At 33.7% G+C, this 23666-nt stretch overlaps 2 protein-coding genes across 4 annotated transcripts; one reads left to right on the top strand and one right to left on the bottom strand.

The window, feature by feature from the left end:
• Positions 1-1116: 1116 nt before the first annotated feature.
• Positions 1117-4408, bottom strand: LOC111064223 (cytosol aminopeptidase). The gene is made up of 2 exons (XM_039443577.1): positions 2533-4408; positions 1117-1646 (listed from the first exon to the last, which is right to left on the bottom strand). The coding sequence occupies exons 1-2, from the start codon at positions 4140-4142 to the stop codon at positions 1577-1579; spliced, it is 1680 nt and encodes a 559-aa protein (XP_039299511.1). The 5' UTR covers positions 4143-4408; the 3' UTR covers positions 1117-1576.
• Positions 4409-9998: 5590 nt separating this feature from the next.
• LOC111064224 lies at positions 9999-23498 on the top strand. 3 transcript variants are annotated; one of them, XM_039443562.1, is made up of 2 exons: positions 9999-10377; positions 22468-23498. In XM_039443562.1, exon 2 carries the CDS (start codon positions 22483-22485, stop codon positions 22810-22812), a length of 330 nt encoding a protein of 109 aa, XP_039299496.1. In that variant the 5' UTR covers positions 9999-10377; positions 22468-22482; the 3' UTR covers positions 22813-23498. The 3 variants fall into 3 exon arrangements, with proteins under 3 accessions (XP_039299496.1, XP_022207612.1, XP_039299503.1); XM_022351920.2 differs by lacking the exon at positions 9999-10377 and adding an exon at positions 16699-16961; XM_039443569.1 differs by lacking the exon at positions 9999-10377 and adding an exon at positions 16786-16961 and having other exon boundaries at positions 22471-23498.
• The last annotated feature ends 168 nt before the right edge of the window (positions 23499-23666 follow it).

The following is a 23666-nucleotide window of genomic DNA, read 5'->3' as shown; positions in this document are numbered from 1 at the left end:
CTTTGACCGTGTATGGGTGCCTATATATTAGGCACTTTGTGAAAATATCCCTTATAAAAATATCAGGTAAATAATAATCCTGGAACACACAACTCGTCGTGTCCAGAAAATAGTTCAAACACAATGCTTGGTAGAAATTTAAAAATCGAAAGTAGGTACCATATTTTCAACTTTATTTTATGGTACTGTGAGTAATAAAGTTGAAGAAACTTTATAACTACTCTGATTTTTCAATTTTCACATAAATACGAGTAGTCCTTAATAAAAAAGTGGAGAATGCAAGTGTTAGTATCTGCAAAAATATGAGGTACATGAAACACATTCCTTTTTTATAGATCTCTAGTAGGCATAATTCTATGTAATCATTGTGGACCAGAGGGTGAATCTCAACTCAGTAAGCTTCATAATCACTCTTGCTCGAGTAGCTCATTGGGCTATCTACTACTCATTTATTGACCTCTTGTTATCAGTGAATTGAGGCGATTATTGTTGAAATCTATAAGTTAGGTACCGGTACCAAAAGATAAGTATTAAAAGATAAGTGAAATCTCCATCAATTTTAATATAAGGATGTTGCCGCTTGCATTAATTTCAATAGGAATGTATTCTTCTCAAATCAATCATACATAGGCTACATACATTTAATTTTAACCACATACATGTTGGGCTATTTTTCGTTGATGACTTTAATATATCACTTGAAAAAATTGGAAAAAACGATCAGGTTATTTCATATCAAGAGACTTACCAATCCCATGACGTTTTGAAGTCCTAACTTTGTCTAATAAAGAGTATTTTGATTTTCATTGTTTATTCTCATTAATAATTACATAAGATCAAGTTTTTGACCAGATTTTAATAAGAGCAACAGTGTAACTTCATAAAAATATGAACAATGAGAAAAAATTGTTGGATTTTTTTATATTAAGGAATTTTCAAATTTTCTCTGCTATGGCCTTTTATAGAATAACTTTTTTTAGTTCTCTTACTATTTCTTGAGAACCAAACTCATATACATTCACTAGTATTCATATCAAATTAAAGATGATAACAAATAAATAAAGTAAAGAAGAAATACTACTGTATTCTATCAACTCAAAAAAAATATTTATCAAACAATATTGACACTCTTTTAATAAACATCCACACAATCTTGGCTTAACAAATTTATCTTGACATAACAGGCCTACATCAATTTTGAAATACTGGTATATTTATAGTTTGTTGAGAGTATAATTTATAATAATTCCAATCTCAACTATAGCTCAAAATTTATTTTCATGGTAATTATAAAACCCCGTAGCTCCAAAAACTTAGAAAAATCTAGTCCATTTATATATATATTTTTAAGATTGTAACAATATTCATGAATAAAATCCTTAGGAGTTTCAATTTTTAAGAGGTTGCAGGAATTAAAATTCATTGTTGACCTCCAAGAAAAGTTTCAATACACTTTCAAATCATATTACTCTTCTTATTTCACATGGGCTCTTTGTTCTCTCTAAGTTTTGAACTGGATAATTTACCTTTTAATGGTACATAGAATCCAAAAAAGATTTTTTATTTGTTGATTAGATCATCTGCATGCGTTTCCTGATTCATCCTTACAGGTTACTTCTTTATAGTCTGCATTTTTCTTTTGATTTCTGAAAAATAATCATAGAAACATTTTTAACAAAAATTAAATTTTCTATTCTACTAGTTTCTTTATGCCTATCATAAACTTATTTTCTATTGTTAAATTATCAAATTGATTATTATTATTATCGACTCTTAGCTTACATAAGGAATACTAGGAAACGTTCCCTTTTCCTGGACACGTAATGTTTTTGTAAGAATTCTCCACAAAACATTGAAATGTATCAAATTATACCGTAAAGTAGACCTACCCTATTAAAAAATAAATTATTAAAAATTTATTCACTTCTACTATGCACTATAATATTTCAACTATTTATGACTTAAAAAATTCAACTTTGTACTTAATGACAATTTCTTTGTATTTTAAATGAAACAAATAATAATTCACTAAGTATTAGTATTTTGTTTTGTTGAACAGTAGTTAACAATCATTCTTATCTTGTTTTACTTATTAAGTTATAATAGAACTGATGTTATACTATACTAGTTGGTGGAAATTTTCTAAAAACTCTTTAAAATTAATAGAAAAATAGGTAATAAATAAATTTAATTTTTTTGGGGAGATTCAAGTTTATTGACAGGTAGTTTAAGAAGGTAGCAATTATTCTATCGTTAGAAGTATGCATTATTTTAGAGGGATGTCTTTATCTGTCTTGATATGTAGGTACGGTACCGTACCACTATATTTCATTGAAAATTTTTCCAATAAAAAATTTAAATGATCATTAAAATTATTTTTACTAATTGTATGCTTAATGTTAGCCATATTCAAACCTTAAAATTGAACATCGCTCTGTTTCAGAATTTCATTCGCAACTATAAATTATTGTTTTATATAATAAATTATTCAATCTTTTAAATTTATAAGTAGATTAATATTTTTTTACATACCTTTGATTATTTTCTTCTTCAGGCTTGAATGCAAACTGTGCTAAAAACTCAATCAAGGTGCGAGTGGGTCTTCCAGTCATTCCTGGCTTCAAATACTTAACCATGTCTTCTTCTTGATGTGTGATGCCATAGATATCCATGTGTAGCCAGTCACCTCTACAAACAAACTCCTGGAGGAATGCAGCAGATCGACATGAATTTCCCAGATTTAGAGCAGTTTCACACACGTCAGCTGGCAGACAATGCCTCACCGTTTTGGTGAAGTGCGTCCACAAAGGAAGACGCCATACTCTGTCTCCTGAGTGGATGCCGGCTATTTTCATTTGCTCCCATAATGCATCGTTGTTGGTAAATATGGATGCTGCCGCTGAGCCCAGTGCATTTTTGGTTCCTCTACTGAATCCACCCACATCCACAATCACTTTTGGATTGAATGTTGCAGCATAGGAGAGTGCATCAACTATCACCAGTCTACCATCACTGTCTGTGCTATCAACATGGATGGTCTTCCCATTCATTGCTTTTACTATGTCACCAGGTTTCATTCCTCTGGGGCCCAACATATTCTCACACATGGGTATCAGAGCACGAATGTTTATTGGCAGTCTTAGAGCTTCTACTGCTTTGAGTGTTGCTATGACACAAGCGGCTCCTGCCATATCCCCTCTCATGTGAGCCATATTTTCAGGCGTTTTTAGACAATGTCCACCAGCATCAAAAGTGACACCTTTTCCAATAAGAACAACTGGACAAACATGGGGCTCACAGCCATAGTATGTCGCCTCCAGCAGTAGTGGCTCTTCACAGGAGCCCTTGGCAACTGCCAGTAGAGCATCCATGCCTTTCATTTGCAGCCAATGTTTTGTTTTCACTTCCAAGTTAATATCAGAATTACCCAAAATTTTTACTGCTTGTTCAGCAAACTTTCTTGGAGTCAAGTAATTAGCCGGCATTTCACAAAGCTTCCTGGCCAAGTTTTGAGCATTGCCTTTCTGTAGTCCTATTCTCCATCCAGTGAAGTCACAACTATCAAAGAGTTCCAGTTGAGGCATCTGCACAGACTCTTCATTTTTTGTATTCTTATTGTCCAGGTAGGACCATAATCCTAAAACAATGCCTTCAGCTGCTGACTCAGCATTACCAAAGCTCTCAATAAAAATCTTCTCCACTTGACTAATGTCTCTCAGTGCTGTGGCTCCTATGGCTGCCGCCTCTCTTATCTGTTCTTTCTCTTCATCCATTACTTCTTCCTCGTTGTAGCCCAAGCCTTGAATTCCCAGACCCACAACAGCAATACTTGGGAAAGTGTCTTCGAGCCCATACAGAATTCTCACTTCATGTCTTCTGATAGGAGGTCCTGATTTTTTGAGCTCAAAGTAAAGCTTACCGCTGATTATTTTGTCATAGGTGTGCGCAGTTGGTGTGAATGCAAACGATCTTTGAGAAGGATTTCCTGTATCTAATTCATAAGCACCAAGTACTAGACCTTTGGTTTCAGTTCCGCATGTTACAGAGGCAAATGACCTATTGTAAATCGCTTTTGAAAACACATTCACTGAGCTAATTTTTGAGAAAAGCTCCTTCAATGCCAGAGAGCTGATTTGACTCATTATGCAATAGATTTTCAATCAGTAATTTTTATTTGAAAAATTAAATTGAATTTTAATATTTTCTATCAGATTACCTCGTATTTATCCAATTTTGATAATAATGAATTAATTCAGATATATTAAAAAGCACTTTGAACTATTAAAAACTTGGAAAATATGAAAACTAACTTACTGTTATCATTTGAACATAGTCTTTGACATTTTTAGTATTTAACCCTAATATTTTTCTTGTTTAATGATTTCCATGGCAATTTATTATATTTATTATCTACGAGATGATATGCTCATATGATACAACAGATTTTTTGATGATGCTAAATTCATTGGAAGAAAACATGACAATTAAATTCTTTTTATAGCACTGCATAATTATACCAATTTTATATTTTTTACATGAATTCTAACTAGAAATTTTGTACAGAATCTTGATACTCGCTTCCATCAATATCGGATATGTCTGATGAGCAATTTTTTAAATGAATTTCTTACAAAGAAAAATCCTAGAGCAGGTACTCAGCTTTAATGGAATTGATGGAAAATCTACTTTTTGTGGAAAATATATAACAAAATTATGATATTGTGTGAAAGACGTTGATATAATTATCATATTGATTGAGATGGATAATCATGCATTTTTACTATCTAGCAGAATGTTAGTGGAGTAGTAGCGATAGTAGACTATGACATAAAATAAAATAAATTATAATAATAATGTTTGTACGGTATGGATTTTATTGGTGGTGAGTCGCTAACAGAAGTTCAACCTCACCTGAGGTTCAATAGGCATTACGACTGTCAATTATATTCTCTATAATTTAGGATCATAACATGACTTATTATTTTAAAAATCAACGTCGTCATTATAATGTATGTACTGGTACAATATGATGTGAATTAATTAAGCTAGAAGAATGTGGAGATTTTATGAAACGTAAGTAACGCAAACTGAATTATATTCAAATATAAAAAATTTAGGCTATATTGAATAGGTAATAAATCATAAGAGAAATTATATTAGGTTTCAACACTAAAAGACATGCAGACTATATAATTGAGATGAACATGAAATATTTACTGACTGACTTAAATATGGTTTTGAATCACGCAGGATTCAGATTCATTGTGAACAGATGATGAATCATTCAAAATTGCCATCAGCGCAAATCACATTGTTTGTTGACAATGAATCCTGTGCGATTCGAAAGAATGCTTCAGTGAGTAATATATATTATTCTTCAAAATTATATTATATTATAGTTTCTACAAGTCGTTATTTTAGTATCATGATCATCTCCTCCAAGAGAAGAGTATATTTTTAACATTTCAAAAATGATAATTTCAAAATTTTAATTCTCATTACGGTTTATAAACTTTATTTCTTGAGGATGAACCGTATAGCAAGACTTGCATCACACTGTGAAATTACACTTCCTGTTTATATAGTAACTGTACCTATGTGAAATAAACCTACATAACTCATTCATAATTACAGACATTAATGGCAGCATTTGATTAATATTGGTTTTGCTGTTGTCTGTTAGTAATTGTTGTATATCATTCAACAAAGCAGATAGCACTATCCTTTTCTAGCAATGTTGCCATATATTTTCTTCAACAATGTAAAAATGTAATTAGTTAACAAAATACTTAATGTCAATCATGAAAATGTGTTACTAAACAAATTAAAAAGTATATTTTCTTGAATAATAAAATATAATTGATTACTTTTAACAAGAATGAACAATTATAATTATTAGATTACGATGTATGAGCTATAAGGCTAGAAGGCAGTGACTAGGCAGAGAATTGGCAATGCCCGATGCTATAATACATCCTATTTCTCTTCCACTGACATCATAACGTGGACCTCACTATAGTAAAATTAAAACTTACATACATTAATTTTATGTGATCATACAGAATGAATACAGTATTTGATCTTGAATTACTTGATAAAAATCTTATTGTAGAATCTATACCAAGTATTTTTTATGGAACTTTTCATTGGAAAACTCATTACCTATTAGCCTATTACAGAATCATCTGAGTGATATTATTAACTTGATATCGGGGAACCGAGCTTTGCTCTGGAGTGTTAGAGCATAGAAAATTTGAAACGAAAGATTGAATTCATAGTTTATATTTATTTATTCATTTTCTTAGTCGTACAATTATTATTACAGTTATATGAGAAAGCACAGCAGGCTTATGCCCAAAACTGTCCCTTTTCAAACTATTTATACTTCAGTCTAAATCAAAATCTAGTATCACTCATCAAAATAACAATTTATTCACATTTCAAAAAACAAACACATCATCAATTACAAATAGATATACTGTACTATGAATTCGATTTAGAATGATTTATGTTTTCTACAATATTTTGTTAATATACTATGTACTATTCTACACTAACAGCATTTAGCTACTATTTTGGACTTTCTGAAGTAAACATGTTTTCTAAAAAAAGAGAAATGAACGAAAATAAGTTTTTCTTGCTGAATTTTCCTTCTCTTGAGATCAGCTGGATGATCCCACACATGCACTCGTTCACTCTCTTCCATTACGGTATCGACAGACGACAAAATTCCCCGCTCTTTTTCCAAGGACGTATTTATCCTTTTAATGTCCTTCAGCGAGTTATCCCAGGGTTGAGACCTAGTGCAATCGAATCTTCATATCATAAACCTACTTAGTTCCAAATTTCGTGAGAATCGTTAGAGCCGTTTTCGAGATCCGGTCACATACAGATATATAAACATAATATAAACATCCAAACATATAAACAGAAATTGCTCGTTTAATAGTATAGGATATAAATCCTATACGATATAAACAAATAACGAAATATTGTATAGCTACATCAAACCATGAGTATCAGCTAGATACAGTACATTACAGCTACATTGAAATCTTTTCTATTCTTATACTCGTACTTTTCAAAAATATGTCAATAATACAAATCTTTATCAAAATATTATGGGCTAGCATAGGTCTATCTGCTATTTGAATATGGTTTCAAACAATTTTTTTTCTTAATAATTTGGGAGCTTCCAGCAGTTGACATTCAAAGGTCGGCGACCTGTCAAGCATTGAGCGGATTTAGAAAGTAATGCTTGACGCGCTGCGTTGCTTTGCTGAGCCTGAGTCGGAGCGTAGCCCAATTTGAATGGTTGGCTACGACGATAAATACGCTAATGAAAAGACCGATAGTGGCGCAAGGTGACCGATTGATTGTCCATCGGAAGGTTCAAATTGATTGTTAATCAAGGTCTCGAAAGTTTTAATTTTTTCTGCGACTTGAAGAGCAGCATAGCAGCATCGCTTTCTCAAGCAAGTGGATTTGCTTGTTTTATGATAAACGAAGTGAATAATAATTGAATATTCTGTTCAGTAGTAGGTATTTAAACAACGGTCATAATAAAGAATGCAAACGAATTTTTTCTGAAATCGTTGCAGGTACGCGTTACGTACGGTATGGCTCTATTTTTTAACTATAATAATCAAATACAGTATTTGGAAAAGTCTATGTACATCACACCATACATAGGATATATATCATAACTTATATTATATGCAACTATGCAAAATAGATAAAAATTGATAGCTTATAGATTATTATATCCCCTAATTTTGTAGCAAGCCTATATTCTCTGAGGATGGAACAACATTTTCCAACGCACTCACTCAGAATAATAGAGATAATAATTATTAAAAATGTAATCAATGCAGATTTTAATACTTGAACATGCGTAAATATGTTGAGGGAAATCCTCTCAATTTGACATTGCTTCCAAGTTTGATGTGTAAAGTAATAAAAATGTTGGGAACTCATGTTAAAAAGGGCTGTGAAGCATAGATAAAATAATTTGGAACGGAAATCTGATATCAATGCAAGTGAATACGATTGGCCTTTCATAATATTTTGCGATGCAGCTCTTTATAAGTAGAAAAATCAACATTCATTCAACCATGGAATGTTCTTCAAGTTCCAGTAATAACTGAATGTCATGTGATTTGATATTGTGAGAATGAATTATTTCAAAGAATCAATGTCGCCTGTAACTGAGAAAAATTATGTATCCTTGAAAATTTTTATTATTATACAAGTGTTTATGCTTTAATAATGCAAATCCTAATTTTGGAGTAGACTCAAACGATATTAAGCTTCAATGGAATTAAAGGTGATCTAAATATTCTTTTTAAAACTTGACCAACCCTCCCCCCACAATAATTTTAAGGACGCAGTATGCGTCCCCCCCACCTGTGGGCACCCCTGATTATCCAAATCACAAGTACACTTCTTCATGTTAATTTTAATCAATACTGTAATTATTAAGAAAATCTGTAAATCCATGCCCACCAGTAAGATTCGATGCGTAGGATAACTTGATTATCCTCTTTATAGTATTTATATCTATAGAATGATGCATTTGGAATCTCCATTCATTTATCTAGTCAGTACATGCATATGATAATTCGAGCATCAAATAAAATTCAATTTACCTTTGTAATTGTAACTAAAACAAGTTTGGTTTTCAGAGTTGAGAGATGATTTCAAAAATATTGTAAAATGTGTGCCTATGTTATACTATACGGTAGATTATAGTTATTATTCATCACTGAATCATAATCACTATCAAGAGTAGCCTTCACTGTATCACAAGATCACACCCAAGTCCTATCAATGTATCTTGAAACTGCAACATTTTCTAGTACTGTTAAACCGTTGATGCTTTAGATCACACGATCACACCCTAGACTTGGGTATATATTACTTAGTATATACTAACTACTTATTTACTTACTTTTATACTTAGTATCAAAATGTATTTCAAAACTGTAATATTCTCTTGAACCGTTGATAATTTATGATTCATACTAGGTCTACCATACTGTTATGAACTTGTTCAATTCATCATAACAACAAGGATCTGTCATTTTCTTCATATTAGGCAAATAGCGTTTCCTTCTGACAACCATATACGTGACTTTTGAGCCGTAACAAACTTTAATTATTCAAAAGTAGATTTTTCGTCCATTCAAGGAATTATTGATCTATTAGTCTCAACCGGTCTAGTTCCTAGTTAGACCAATTCTCACGCGAACCTTCACACACATATTGTAAGATTCCGCTTCTCCTATCATTATCTGAATATAATGCTAGATATTATTGGCATTAGCTACCTCTACCTATCAATAAGCGTTTCATGGGTCATTTAAAACTCAATTCCAATTTTAATGAATGAATAGATCGGTAGAAGGATGTTTATATAGTCTTTCAATACTATTTTCTTTGACTAATGCTTTATAATCAGCTAGAGCAATAATATATTCACTTCCTGTGTGAGTCTGTAGCCCAATGGAACACACGCTCTACCAAATCTGTTTAGGGCATAGGCGGGGATCTCTCATTTATTTATCAAGTTTCTGATATAGTTGCTCGAAGTAAGTAGATGTAATGATTATTTATTTGAAGATAATTGCTCAATTCTAAGATAACTTTGAGGCTGTTGAGCTATGAATAATAACAGAGTGATTAAGATATTTGATAGGCTACACTGAGATGACTAATGATCCAGTTTGCAATTTCAGACTCCTTTACAATTTCAGCCCTATAATAGATTAGCGGAATCTGTTCAAGGTCGTTTTGGGATCCCGTTAGTTCCTATATAACGATGTATTATTATATATGGTATCTATATTTTTTATGCTATGTAGTTGCCATTTCGGAGGTAGTTGTTTCTTCCGCAGAAGACCCTCTTTTCGCAATAATTATACTGGAATCCAGTTTAGCACTCTGGTTTTTAATTAAAATATTCATAACGTGTTCATATCGATAGGAAAAAAGTGTTTGTTTTAGTGTAGGAAGACAGTGCTACGGTTCGTCCTTCCTGCAGGGGATAGAGGCTGCAATGGATTCTCAATAAGGACAGGAAGCTGGAGAGAGATAGAGAGCTGAACGCCCTACTCTGCATAACACACCCTCTTATCAGCAGCTAATATGGATCACCGACCCTGTCACTCATTCAGTTAGTAAGCATTCATCATTCGTACAACTAGGTCGTGAATATAGTGCACATTTTTATTTCTTTTAAAAATTAACTCCACAATCATAAATATTTCTTGACTTTCGTTAATAAACTTGAGTCTGTTGAACTTTCATTTGTTTTATAGTGAATTCGACAAATTCACAGAGAAGAGTGTTTCGACAGAAGAAGAAAAAACAACAAAAGTAAGTACCTACATTAGTATATTCCATGTATTATGATTAATTTAGGCTACAGTAATCGATTATTCTATTATTAATCTTTCGTTGCAAGTTTAATTTAGGCTAGAGATTGGAACTTCCAAAGTGGTATTGCATTAACATACGAGGGATTTATTTCATGCTATCCGTTATCTACGATTGTAGAACTCTATTGATGAAAAAGGGCAGTCTTTCTGACGAAGAGTTCCATTACCAATAACAATACAACCTCAACTGGAACTGAATATTGAAATGGATTATGAGAGTGAGAAAATAACATTAAAATATTAAAATTTTCTCAGAAATTGTTTGCATGTTATGGATTGAAAAATTGGTATTTTCCACAAACTTTTTCCCAGAGTTTGATTTGAGCGTTTGTATGCTCCAGAAAAATAATCGATTTTTACAGTGCACAGGAAGATATTCTAAATTGATTTTCCAATATTATTTTGATTGAAATTATCCTACTGCTTGAAAAAGTCGAATATATTTCTACCATTCTGATAAAAAATGAATTCTTCAGCTTCATCAACACAAATTACCATACCGTACTCCATAATAATAATAATATAGCCTATAGAAAAGTATTTCTCTTCAAGCGATTGAGCGAAAATTTTAATTTCTATCATAAGTTATGGAAATATTATAAGATCTATTTTTTTGAATAGTTATTATCTCAAGTTGAGGTTGAGTGGTACAGAGGACCTAACTCAGCCTAATAGATAACATTTTTATTCAATTTAATTTTTCACGAGTTAAATCAGTATTGCTTACATGATTCCAAATCGATTTCTTATTGAGGAAATACTGGAGATGACATTCTTACATTCTGTGATATAGTCATTCATTTGCATAAAGACTAATCTAGAATGATACTGTGATAGCTGCTTTATTTCAGACTACACTTCTTTCACCGTTTAAAGGTTATAACATCTTTCACTATCAGGAGACTAAATAAATAAAACATTTTGGTGTGTAAGAGGAGAGAAGAACAAGTTCCATTTTTCAAGAACACCTACTTATATCAAGTAACAATAATAATTATTGTTATACTGTCAATAAACCAGCTCTAAAAAAATGGCGGCTTGTAAAAAATTTGCATACTGGTAATTTCGAACATGTTTATCCTTTTATCGCCTGCCGCATATTGACTGTGAAGAACGTTTGAAAACGGATTTTCTTCTAAAGTGGCTATTATAGAGCGTATTCTCTACTATCCAGAGAATTCCGGTTGGTGTATTTGGGTGCATACTTGAGAGGCAATCAGGAGGTCCTTTCAATTTCAAGCCATCCCTTCTTGAGAAAATAGATTTTTGATATTACTTACAGATCATCTAATAATTCTCTTCTAGCTATTCACCCTATTCTCAATATTTGCAGTCGCAGAAGTATTCACGAGAGCTAGTAACATATCAATTCCGATTCCTGTTTAATAATTTTATAAATAGACGTTTACGTTGCAGACATCAGATGTAATATTAAAATAGGCTATAAATAATGTAGCTACCGATATGCAGGACATCAATAGATAACCATTAGAAATATGAGGTTATTGTGAGCCCAAACTTTTAAATCTCTGATTGTATACAATGTAGGTAGTATAATCAAACAATAAATTCATAAATCCAATGAAATTAACATCAAAAGTAGCGAATGTTCACAAATACTACAAATGACAAATTCGACGGGTTAGATATTTTCAATGGCGTGTTAACGTAAGATCATTATAGCTTCTCAAAACTCACTCTTTTGTTTGGTTGTTCACCTTTTCTCTCATTCCACTAATCATCAAAGCAAGATATATGGATGTTTGTGCAGAAAAATTATAAATATTCATAAGGCAATCAAGAAAAAGGCACTCAAGTTGAAAAATGTGCAGTTGGCAATTAGTTACATGGATTAGTTACGTAGTTCATTCACAAAAACTTACACTCTTGACCATAAACTTCTCCCATTTGGCCCACGTAACAATAAAATCAAGCCACTCTATTCTACATCTTATTTTCTGTTGAACAAGATCATCCTTGAACTGTAAGTTCAGTAGAACCAAAGGCAGCGTTAATTACGGTGTGGCGATGTATTTCTCTACAGCGACTGTTCATCACGAAGGATTTGATAAGTTCATAATGTAGTAGTGAAGTTGATGTTTCCTAGGCAAACTTTTAGTGTATATGAGAAGGAAAGGCTCTAATAAATACTGATTGTATGAGACTGAATATAGGCTAATACTCAATAATTGTGAACTTGTTGTTAGGATAAAACTCTTTCAAGTTTTTATGTAGGCCTACGGTATAATGGGTGAGTGTTTGATTATATAATTTTCAATCGAAATTTGAATGTTCAATTAGATAGGATGATTTGGATTAAATATTAGTTGGCAAGAATGGGGAATAGCTCATAATACATAATATTATCCTACTCTTATCTGTTTTGGCTGTCAAAAGTATTATAGCGAAATTAAAATTCGTAGTACGATTCAGCTTCACTCGACTCTAGAGATCAATCATATCTAGATGGAATTACTTTAAAATAGCCCCTGTCCATCACCGCTCTTAATAGAATCGGAATGTAATGTGAGCTTGTGAGTTTTCAATTTTTCAAGGTACAAGGTTTTCTTGTTTCCAAGTTTTCCACATAAATGATGTTGAATTTAGTATTGTGCTGTAAGTTACTCGTTAACATTTCGGGTTTCGTGGAAAAGGAACAGAGCTCTGACACACACTTTCACAAGCAGCTTGTTTTTTCGACACGCAAGGGTTATGCTCTACAATAAAGGTGTACCGATTGAAGTGTAGGATGGTTCAAACATCTAATTATTTTCCGACGAGCATTCCAGCATAGGTGATGGGCAGCATGAAAGTGGTCTCTAGTCCCTATTTAGTCTCTTTGGTCTCTTCACTGATTCAAATTGAATATCATTAATTTTTTCACCAATGCCAAATAGGTCTATATACTCTCCCCCTCCCGTTACGTATAGTTTTTCTTCATTGAAATTTCAACAAATCGCACAATAATAATAGACTTAGTTTTGATTCCAATCAGTTATACAAATTTTGGACGAATGTGACTCTTTTTGGAGTTGGGAGTATGTTCCGGTACTCCCTGATACTCACTGACAATATGAAAAAAGGTTTGTAGTGAGGCCCACATGCGGGGGGGGGCGAAAATGCAGACTGAGTCACTGAAATTGTTGTGCGAGAGGGTTTTGAAAACAATTCTTGGGGGGTCTTGAAAAAGAGGTCAACATGACGCCCTTCTTTTGTGAGAGTACCTTATTTTTGGGGGCTGGCACTGATACTCTTGATATCCAGGGGGCTTGATAGCTTGGTGGAGGGGTCAACCCTAATGAATTTCTAGAAAATCTATGCATTTGTGAGTGATCAATGATAATGAGTATGGTGGAGCATAAACTTGATGAATTTCTATGTTCAGTTTCAATTAACACATTATATTGGATAGAACTTTCTCTGAATGATATTCTTATTTTTCCCATATAGCCCACCATTCATGTTTCAATCCGATACACTCATAAATAATTATGAAGAGTCTCCCATTTCTAAATAAAACAACATCTTTTGATGCTAATTTCTAGAAAAGCAAACAAGCTCCGTCAACACTATAACTCTATGGCGGTTATGATACGGTTGGATATTTTTACCTGACACTATACATCTTAGTTATGGCTGACTAGTATTTTTTAGAACCAGTTCTCTGATAACTAAACGCTGTCCAAAGACCAGTCCAAATAAGAGAAGTTTTTCGACAATATCATCTGGGATTAGTGTTTCGGCAGGGTTTCACCACTTCATTATGAACATGATATAGCTGTGGTTTATCTGCTGTCAGAAGTGACAAATTAGAACAGCTCGAATGAATTTTGACAAGCTTAACGTCTTATTCGTTGTACTGTTTTGGACCGGATGTTATTATTTGTGATTCAGTGGTCCAATAGTCAAAGAAAGTTCATTTTGTTCAACTATCTTTTGTCAAGGATAGATTTGAGAAGTGGGACATTTATCTGACAGATGTCAATTAATTCTGGAAATTTGCACTGTCAGCCCACACTTTCCTTTCAGATTCTTATCAATTATTGAATAACAAAGAATGTTGAAAGTTGAATATGAATAATAAATTAGCCAGTCCTTAGCGCTACATGTAGCATATTGTTGAGAGTCAACTTGACAAAACGTGTTCATGTGTTCAGTGACGAGGAATATAGTTTCATTTTGTATGATGAGATTATGAATTCCAACAAAGTTTTCATTGACCGAGCGAAGTGAGGTCTAAGATTCAAGTCGACGGTTTGGCATTTCTCTTAATGTTTAAATGTTTATATGTTGCGCATTTACGGCGAAACGCGGTAATAGATTTTCATGAAATTTGACAGGTATGTTCCTTTTTAAATTGCGCGTCGATGTATATACAAGGTTTTTGGAAATTTTGCATTTCAAGGATAATATAAAAGGAAAAAGGAGCCTCCTTCATACGTCAATATTAGAGTGAAAATCAGACTTTATTCATCATAAATCAGCTGTCGAGTTGACTATAAATTGCATGCCATGACGCATGCAATTCAATATCTCAATGTAACTTGGTAAAAAATTAGCAGCTGTGTAGACTTTAAATTGCATGCCTCATTGAATGCAATTTCTATGCACTATTAAATAGGATGCAAAGAACTTATAAGTTATAACAGCTCGTCTGGGCGCCTAGATGTCCTCTGGTTTTCTCGCGCTAAATTCCGGAAAGCGTTATATGATAATTAAATCTTGTGTAAGCATGATCTGATCAAATAAATAGTGTATCAGTGTGGATGTGCTTATGGTTTGGGACGCCGTTATAACTGCGCGAGGTCTACTGTTCACAGAACTACTAGTATCAATTTCATTTTCATACCCACTGAGGTTTGAAATTAAAAATAACCTTGCTAAAGCAATTCTATTCTAATTTTCAAAAATTTTAATTTTTCAATGCAACAAGTGAAATTTCACTTGAGTTCACTCACACACGTGCTTATCATACGGTAATCGTATTGATTACTATATCTCAGAAGTTTATCCAATTAAAATTAAACATGTCTATCCAGGAATACTAAACTCTTGTAGCAACGAATAGTCAAGATTAGTTCTCTTAATACAGTATAGGTTCCACTTCCCAATCTTCCCACTATGTGTCTGCAGTTCACTACGGGCTTAAGCCTACTCTTGAGAACGTCATAGCGACAGAAATCAAATCTTGGGGGTTGATATCAAACAAAAAGAAGTCCAGTAGTGCTTAAAATTTATTGTGTATGTATGTTTATATATTTTTGTAGAAGCTATTATTTTCTAAATCTAGATCTAGGGGGGGGGGATGCCCAAGGGCTTGAAGGGACCTGCCCATGCATTGTAAGGTATTTTATACTTCAACACAGATATTTATTTCACTGTTCGATGATGTAAGAAAGAGATAGAGATTATCTCTAGTAAATGAGAGATAATGAAATAGATGCCTATAATTCGATTGCAATTCGTATGAAATAACAACTTATTTACATTTCCTTTGTCAGTTTTCAATCTTCAATCTCAAAAACAGAGGTTGCTCACAGTTGGTCGCTCAGAAGTCTGAGCAACTTCATCCAAATCAGATAGGCTAGTTAATAATTTTCTCCTGAATGCCTACGTGATAAAAACCAAACGAAAGTCCTGACCACCGACCAGAGTTGAAATACACAGCTTTTTTAGTAGTGGGCCTAATGAAGATAAACAACGTGTTGTCCGTGAACCCATGTATAGGAAACACTATCACTTCAAAATGCTGATCCTAATGTTGTTTCTCCATCTTTGTCAGTAACGCGGCGTTTTTCTATAGTAGCAGGAGAACTACACTGTATACTATTCTTAGCCCTCTCCTTTCAGCTCATAGCTTTTTTTAGTTATAGCACAATACAGTAGACTATTTTTTGATAATGTTGTACAACAATTATTGATATTCTTCAAGAACAATATTATCTCATTCTTTGAAGAATAATCTTTAATCACATTCTTCCTAACTTTTTTTAACAATTGCCTATACAGTACCATCTTCTTATTTATCTGTGGCTATAAAGCTCTACTCTTCCAAACCCATTTTCATCCCATTTATTACCACGGCGGTTACACTGTCCCAAAGCATACGGTGGCTTCTATTCAGCGCAGTAAATCTAGTATAATCCAGCTGTCAGCCAATGATATATTAACCTCGCAGTCCTTTTAGTCTCTCCGCCGACAAATTTGTTTACTTCAGATTTTGGATATATTCGGCTGGTTGAAGTGAAGATGATCTAGGAAACAAAGTGAAACCGGTCGGTGGCTGTCAGAGTCAAGGTCGATGGAACTTCCTTATGGAAGCACCAAGTCGCGGGTCTACTGGGACCTAGTGGTTAGTGGTATCCCCGTCCAACGGAGGGGACAAGGTCGAAACAATGTCTACAAAACGCCGGCCGCTCGAAGGCTCGGCTCAACTCGGCATTCGTCGGCTCAACACGACCGGTAGTTCACGCGCCAAGCGCCAGAAGACGCGGTCCATCGCATCCCGTACCTACACGAAAAGTACGCTTATCTTTTACTAATTATCACTAGACCTAATTAATTAATTGATAGTTGGCGTGCATGAGTTCATTGTAGGGCCATTCTTATTATACAGTAGTTCAGCTTTATTAGTTCCCTGTAATGAATTAAGTGTTTAAAGTGAATGTTGAGTGATTGTAGTGAGAATAAGTGATGTTTATCGCATCTTGTTCTTGTGATTCGATTGGAGTGATTGATAGTGATCGTAGAGAATTCATAAAACGTTTTTCTATTGAGAGAAACATATGTCTTAATAGTTGAATAAAATATTTTGAATTTGGATAATCATAAACTATTTTTGTCAATATTTCTGGGGTTTTTGTAGAGTTTTTCCATGAAGAAAAAACAACATAGAAAGTTGATTTGAACTACCTGTTTAATAAAGACGGCTCTATTTAAAATAATCCAATTACTTCACATTCTGACTTGTGGAAAATAAACTTTACAAGAAAATTTTCATCATACACAATAGGAACTTTAGTCTACAAGATTAACTTAGTTGATTAGCATGAAACAATATCAGCTCATTACGCATCATACTTTACTTTAAGAGCCAAAAGTATATGTTTTATGAAAAGTTCAAAAGTGGAAAACATAACTATTTATAGGTCCACTACTAGAGTAAACTACAATGCTAATATTAGTTCTACACAATCTTGAAAAACAGAGCACATAAAAACGTCTGAAAATTTGTTTCTCCAGGGAAAAGTTAGTTTTCCCTACGGTATCTAACACTTTATTAAAAACTTTAGGGCTGAGAGAATAGAAGTATATTAGAGAACGATTTGTATGTCTTAGGGATAATTATTTAGGAGAAGATTATTTCTTGCGCTATCATTGCTGTATACTCATACATTATTTATAAAAATTTGGTTTTTAATATATAGCTGACAATGATGATGATTGAAGCTCATGAGCAAGAATTGCAACAAGTTTTTCACGATTAAAACTATTCAAGTAGCAAGTAGCCTCCATTAATACATAGAACTGTATCGTGTTATGAATACAATCAATTATGAATTCTGTTGAGTCCCAAATGTAAAGAATACAAAAAAATTAAACCATTGTACAAACCTACAACGAGTCAAGTCCAATGATAGCGTAGCCTACTGATAATTGTAATAATTTGTGAATCCTCCACATTTTCTGATTGATAATAGAGAATTATATATCAAATATATATATTTATTTATTTATTCATATGCAAATACAATTCAGGTAAAAACAACAGGCATTTGCCCAAAACTGCTTCAAACCTTGATTTGGAATACACAGTCTAAATGTTATATATTATGATAATAGTACCTTATCCAAATCCAATTGATATCACCCATCATTGTACCATCTTTGATCGATCTCAAGTTGAGTTAGTTTACATTGATCTTTGCGAAATTGTCATTTTTGTTCGATTTGCTTTGGATGATACGTTTAAAGTTTGTAAAGAATGTTGAATGATGGATATATTTGGACCATAAAAACAAATGTTCCTATGTCAACAAATGTTTTTTTTCTGTAAAAAGCAAAGAAATTAACTCGAGATTGAGTGAGTTGCCTTTTTATATATTTAGTTCGATAATATTGATTGGAAACTATCACAATATCTTGATCAAGGACTTCCAATTTTCTATTGTTTCCAATTCTGTTCTCAGAGTTAATGAAAGATTCATACATTAGATGCCGACAGTTCTCCTCCAACAACTCTCATTATTCTATAACAATAAAGTATGTATCCACTTTGTCTTTGGTTGCTCCTCAAACAAACCTCATGGTCTGACGTGCTCCAAACTTAACCTTCAAACATTATTATGAAATAACGTTTCAAATACAATCCTTTAACGGAGCACAAGGGTAGAGTCCAGTCTATTCTTCATTATGAACAAGTGATGGCTATAATGTACAGAAGCGTTATGCCAGTATAATAAGCAGAGCTTGAATAAACCAAACTCTTTTGAATCCAAAGTGTTCAAATACAATAACTGGATAACAGCTAATATAAGATACTATTCTTAAATAGAATCCACTTTGGTAACCACATGGTATTAGAAAATATGTTAAAAACTTTTTCTCCATTATCTTATTACTGTTCAAATGTATTTATGCCAGCAAAACTACTAATAAACATAGAATATTTTTCGAACACTCTAATTTGGTATCAGAGTTCAGAGATGATTGAGATTGAGAAAATCAATTTCGACTAGGTATTTTTTATCGAGTGATTCAACCAGTTCTGATTTTTATTTATCGAGATTTGTTAGATTCATTAGGAAACTCTTAGATTCCTTAACTCCTATTAGATTCCTAAAAAAATCCTTTACTTCTATCTCTTTGAACGAAACGTTGAAAATTAAGCCGTCAAATATAATATAATAATATTACCTATATTGTTTTTCGATTATCGCTTCAGATAGTACTGTTATCTTAGATCAATTTTAGTTTATTACAAATTAATTAGGGTTCTTTTCCGAAAAATAAAAATAGAGTTGAACCACCCGGTTTACTCTTACTGGAGACGCTTCTGATTGAGAATGTCTTTCCTCGTCCTAGGTGACAGCTTGACGTTGATTGTAGGTTTAAAAAAACACTGGAGGATAATCTAGCAAATTGGAAAGCTTACAATGCCTAAAACTCAAAACAAACGTCTTGACAACGTCGTATATTATTCAGAAGGCGCTAAAAGTATCGGGTGTGTCACGAACATCTTCCCTGTAGGCCTACTCGGCCCACTGTTTCTCAACTCAAATATATGTTTTTACTGTCATTCACTTTCTAGAAAAGAGTCGATGATATTTCCACTAATGAACATGAGAACTAGAAGCTTTCTTCTCCATGTCCAAATATACAGCTGAAGGATTAGACTAGACATTTCCTAAACTTTTTCGAATCTTAATACCAGTTTTAACATGATTAGGCTAATTTGTTAATCCGTTTTATGTAAATTTGAAAGGTGAGAATCAATTCCTAAACGACTAGAGTTTCAAATATTATCCTATGGAAGAAGTTGTTGGAAAACTAAAAACTAGTTTCCAATAGTTGAGATTTTGCAGATTACAAGAGTATTAAAAACTTGTCTTTACAGATTTTGACTGATTTTTGGCCTTCTCAATAAGTGAGAAATTCGATAGAGAAAACTGAAAGCATAGCTTTTTCCTCAGCCTCGAAATAATTTCACTTTCATTGCTATGTTCATTCCAAAAATATTTTGCTTCCTCACAGGATGTAGTAGGGCCTACTATAATCTTGTTTTTGAAAGTATCGTTCCAATCGCTTTTTAACATCCTTGTATTGACGACTGTTGTAAGGAATTTCGCAATGGTTCAGCATATCTAATAGGCCTTGTCGATACATTATGAGTTATGTTTATTTTTTAATGTACTAATAAAGTCCTTAGTTATGTTTGGAGCTCACGAAACAGCGGGTTAATTGCTTGAGTGCAACTTTCTAATGGAACTACTTGTAACCTTTCTGATGCCTACCAAAAACATTGATATGAAAATCAGGCCTTTATCATTATGTTGGTCTTCCCTTCTTGGTTAGGCCTCGATTGATAAGGGGGAGAAAGTAATGGATTTTGGTGAGAGAGTAAGATAGAGAGAGAATGAATGAGCGTGAGAGCTTGCGTAAAAGATGTGAATAGTTGAGTTGTGTTGAGAGAGAAAAAGGATTCAGTAGTGTACAGATAAGGGGATCATGGGATGTCGGAGATTTATAAGCCTACTCATATAAAAGGTAAAACGAGTGAGAAAGGATAAAAAATAAATTTTTGACAGGGTTAGGAGTGAGAAAAAGTAGGAAGTAGTAAGTTAGGAAGATGAAAGGTACTGAGGATCAAGGAGTAAAAAGTAAGAGTGAGAGAAAGAGAGAGATAGTCCATTCGGCAAATAATATTGGATCAATAAATTTTTTCAAATCGTGTCCTAATTTGCAATGCGTTGGAATTAACTTCCTTGTGAAGTTTAAATTACGACTAGCCAATTATCATATCTAGCAACATACAACATTGCAAATTCAGTTTTGAAAAACTACACAGAGCATTAGCTATATTAGTACAAGACTCGGTGTAATACTTTCACATTCCCAAATTACACTTTCAATTTAAAAATGATTTACATCACGATTGCTAGAAAACTATTACCTGTTCAAATTGATCCCATGCTGCCGCACTGATTATTGTTGATTGCATTGAAGAGGCATGTTTTCATACTGAACATTACGTAAATATAGTGTTGTTTCATTTGTGATGAGTGATAGTGAGACCTACTCGTAGTTGATAGCATTCTTCGATCACGGTTCAAATGGACAAATTGATTTATGAACTCTCTACAAATATTTTGATGATGAGAAACTGACGAAACAAAACACAAAAACACAATTATTGTTGAGAATATGTTGGTTGTCCACATGTTTTCAACAGAAAGATTGATTCCTTGAAGCCCAAGTAATATTGCATCTCTCCTTTTATAAAATTTAGTGACTGTTGAGCGAATGACCGCTGGTAAATCGGTGGCTCGGACGCTTAGAATTCACCTGAAACTGTAGTCCGTTCATTTCTTACATAGGTATCTAGTCATAATATTGCATAATAGTTATATTCATAATCTCTCATATTCCAATTAGTCTACACAGGCACGAGCCTGAGTAAAATAATATGACCATTATAAGTTGAAGTTTAGAGAGTCATTATTAGAGAGTAGCAATAAAGGGAAGCGAAGAGACACAATTAACGAACGCGAAACGCTAGCAAAGCATCTCGTTTATCTATGGCGCTAGAATTATTACAGTAATATTGGCCTAAGACTTATTATGGACTCTCCTGTATCACCTGTAGGTTGAATTGTTAATAAGTTTTGTTGATTTGTCAATAATTATATATTACGAAACCCTTTTTTGAGTTCTGGATGAGTCAATTTATTATTATATTGGAGCGCAACCCCCTGGTGGAGTGTAAACTTCGGCAACAAAGCGTTTTTCCATTCTCTGTAATACATTTCCCAATTCATTGATATCTCACACCATTTCATTAAATAACAACCTTGGATATTAAATGCTTTGGCTTCCCGTATCCTGGTGGCTTGAAACCCACCTAACTATTCAGGCTCATTCATCTTCCATTATTATGCTTCCAATCAAACAGGCACAATCCTGGAATTCATGTGGGGATCACCCTCAGAATTAGCACACAAGAATGGACGTCTTCAATAAATTTGAAAATTTTATAAGATATGAATCAAGAGCTTCAAGACCATCATCACTTGTCATTATTTTGAGTGGGTCAAATAATAGATGTCTCTTCAAGATCATTGTAAAGTTTTGCAAATCTTTTAAATTCAAATTTTATTTATTTACTTTTGATCATCACTAGGTATGGAGACAACAATTCAGGCTCCAGAGGGGAGCTCAGATATGAACATTTCAAGAACCCTTCCGATTGAAATTTCAAGTGGAGGAATATTTTAGCCCTTTTTTTAAATGATTGGTTTTTTGTTTGCAGCAGCAACTTGTTGAGATGGCTCGCCTGATGACGTGCGTTGTGCCAGTGGCCATCATCGCAGTGGCAGTGATGGTTGCGTGCCAGCTGGAGACAGCGCACGGTCAGCCGCTGTGGTTCGACCAGCTGTTGGAGCCCTACAACAGCTACTACCAGGAGCGACCCTACTACCAGGAGCGGCCTTACTACCAGCAGCGGCAGCCGACCTACCAGCGGACGCGGCAGCAGGGCGCCAGGCAGCTTGGCGGCAAGGAGCGATACAAGAAGCTGTGTCGTGTCATCAGCGGAGACAACTACGCGTTTCCCGGCAGCGTACCTTACCCATCGTCACCTTTCTGTCCCTACTGATTCACACTAAACGCTTCCATACAACATTGCAGTTACCCTTATAATTTCCAGTACAACTTGGTAGTAGCCATCGACGGTGCTATTACGCTGAACACTGGAGTTACAAAATAAGGTGGCAATAGCCACACATCGAGATGTATTTTGAAGTGATGATGAGTGTCAAAATACACAGAAACAAACTAGAGTTTTTAAAGGTTTGTAGAGGACCAAGTAAAGGTTATCCTGATAGCCCTGCTTTCCAATGAATTCCTTCTCTACTGGACAGAAGAAGAATAATAGCATTTATTCTTATGTGGTTTCAGCGACATTTTTAGTCTACTAATGTGTGAACACCTCCATGAAAACTATGGGTGTTCTCATATTGCTAGACTGAAAATATGTGAACACCTCCACAAACACCATCTCATGGAGTGTTATCACATTGGTAGATTGAAAATTTGTGACCTCCTCCATAAGTACCAGTGAGAAAGAAATTTATTGAGAGCTTAAAACACACTGGTGATACATTCTACTATGAATTGCTTAGATTACATCATCACAGTCATTATAATACACAGTGAAGTATTGTACTCGTTTTTCGTGCAGTATATTTCACTTCAGTTTTTTATTCAAGTGTTGCTCACTGACAACATTACATTGAACTAGTCAATCCCACTCTAAAGGATTTTTTGTAACTGATTGATAGTCAAAAATAGTGTCAGAGATAATACAAGAGCATCAGAGATGTGCAATATGAGTAATCGTTTGGAGATTGCATGTGGAACGAGGGAAACAGTAATTTTGTGATGGAACACAAAACTTCACAAATATAATTGTTGGAATTGGAATAACTAATGAATAACTAATAGATGGTC

This window comes from Nilaparvata lugens, chromosome 1, assembly GCF_014356525.2.
Source record: "Nilaparvata lugens isolate BPH chromosome 1, ASM1435652v1, whole genome shotgun sequence".
In the NCBI taxonomy this organism is placed as follows: domain Eukaryota; kingdom Metazoa; phylum Arthropoda; class Insecta; order Hemiptera; family Delphacidae; genus Nilaparvata; species Nilaparvata lugens.
Note: the sequence above shows the minus strand (reverse complement) of the source record. Positions and strands in the feature narration are given on the sequence as shown.

Coding starts and splice junctions, on each gene's coding strand:
- LOC111064223 (XM_039443577.1), bottom strand. CDS start 4,142: ATGAGTCAAATCAGCTCTCTGGCATTGAAGGAGCTTTTCTCAAAAATT. Junction 1,647..2,532: donor GAAGAAGAAAATAATCAAAG/GTATGTAAAAAA, acceptor ATTATTTTTCAG/AAATCAAAAGAAAAATGCAG.
- LOC111064224 (XM_039443562.1), top strand. CDS start 22,483: ATGGCTCGCCTGATGACGTGCGTTGTGCCAGTGGCCATCATCGCAGTG.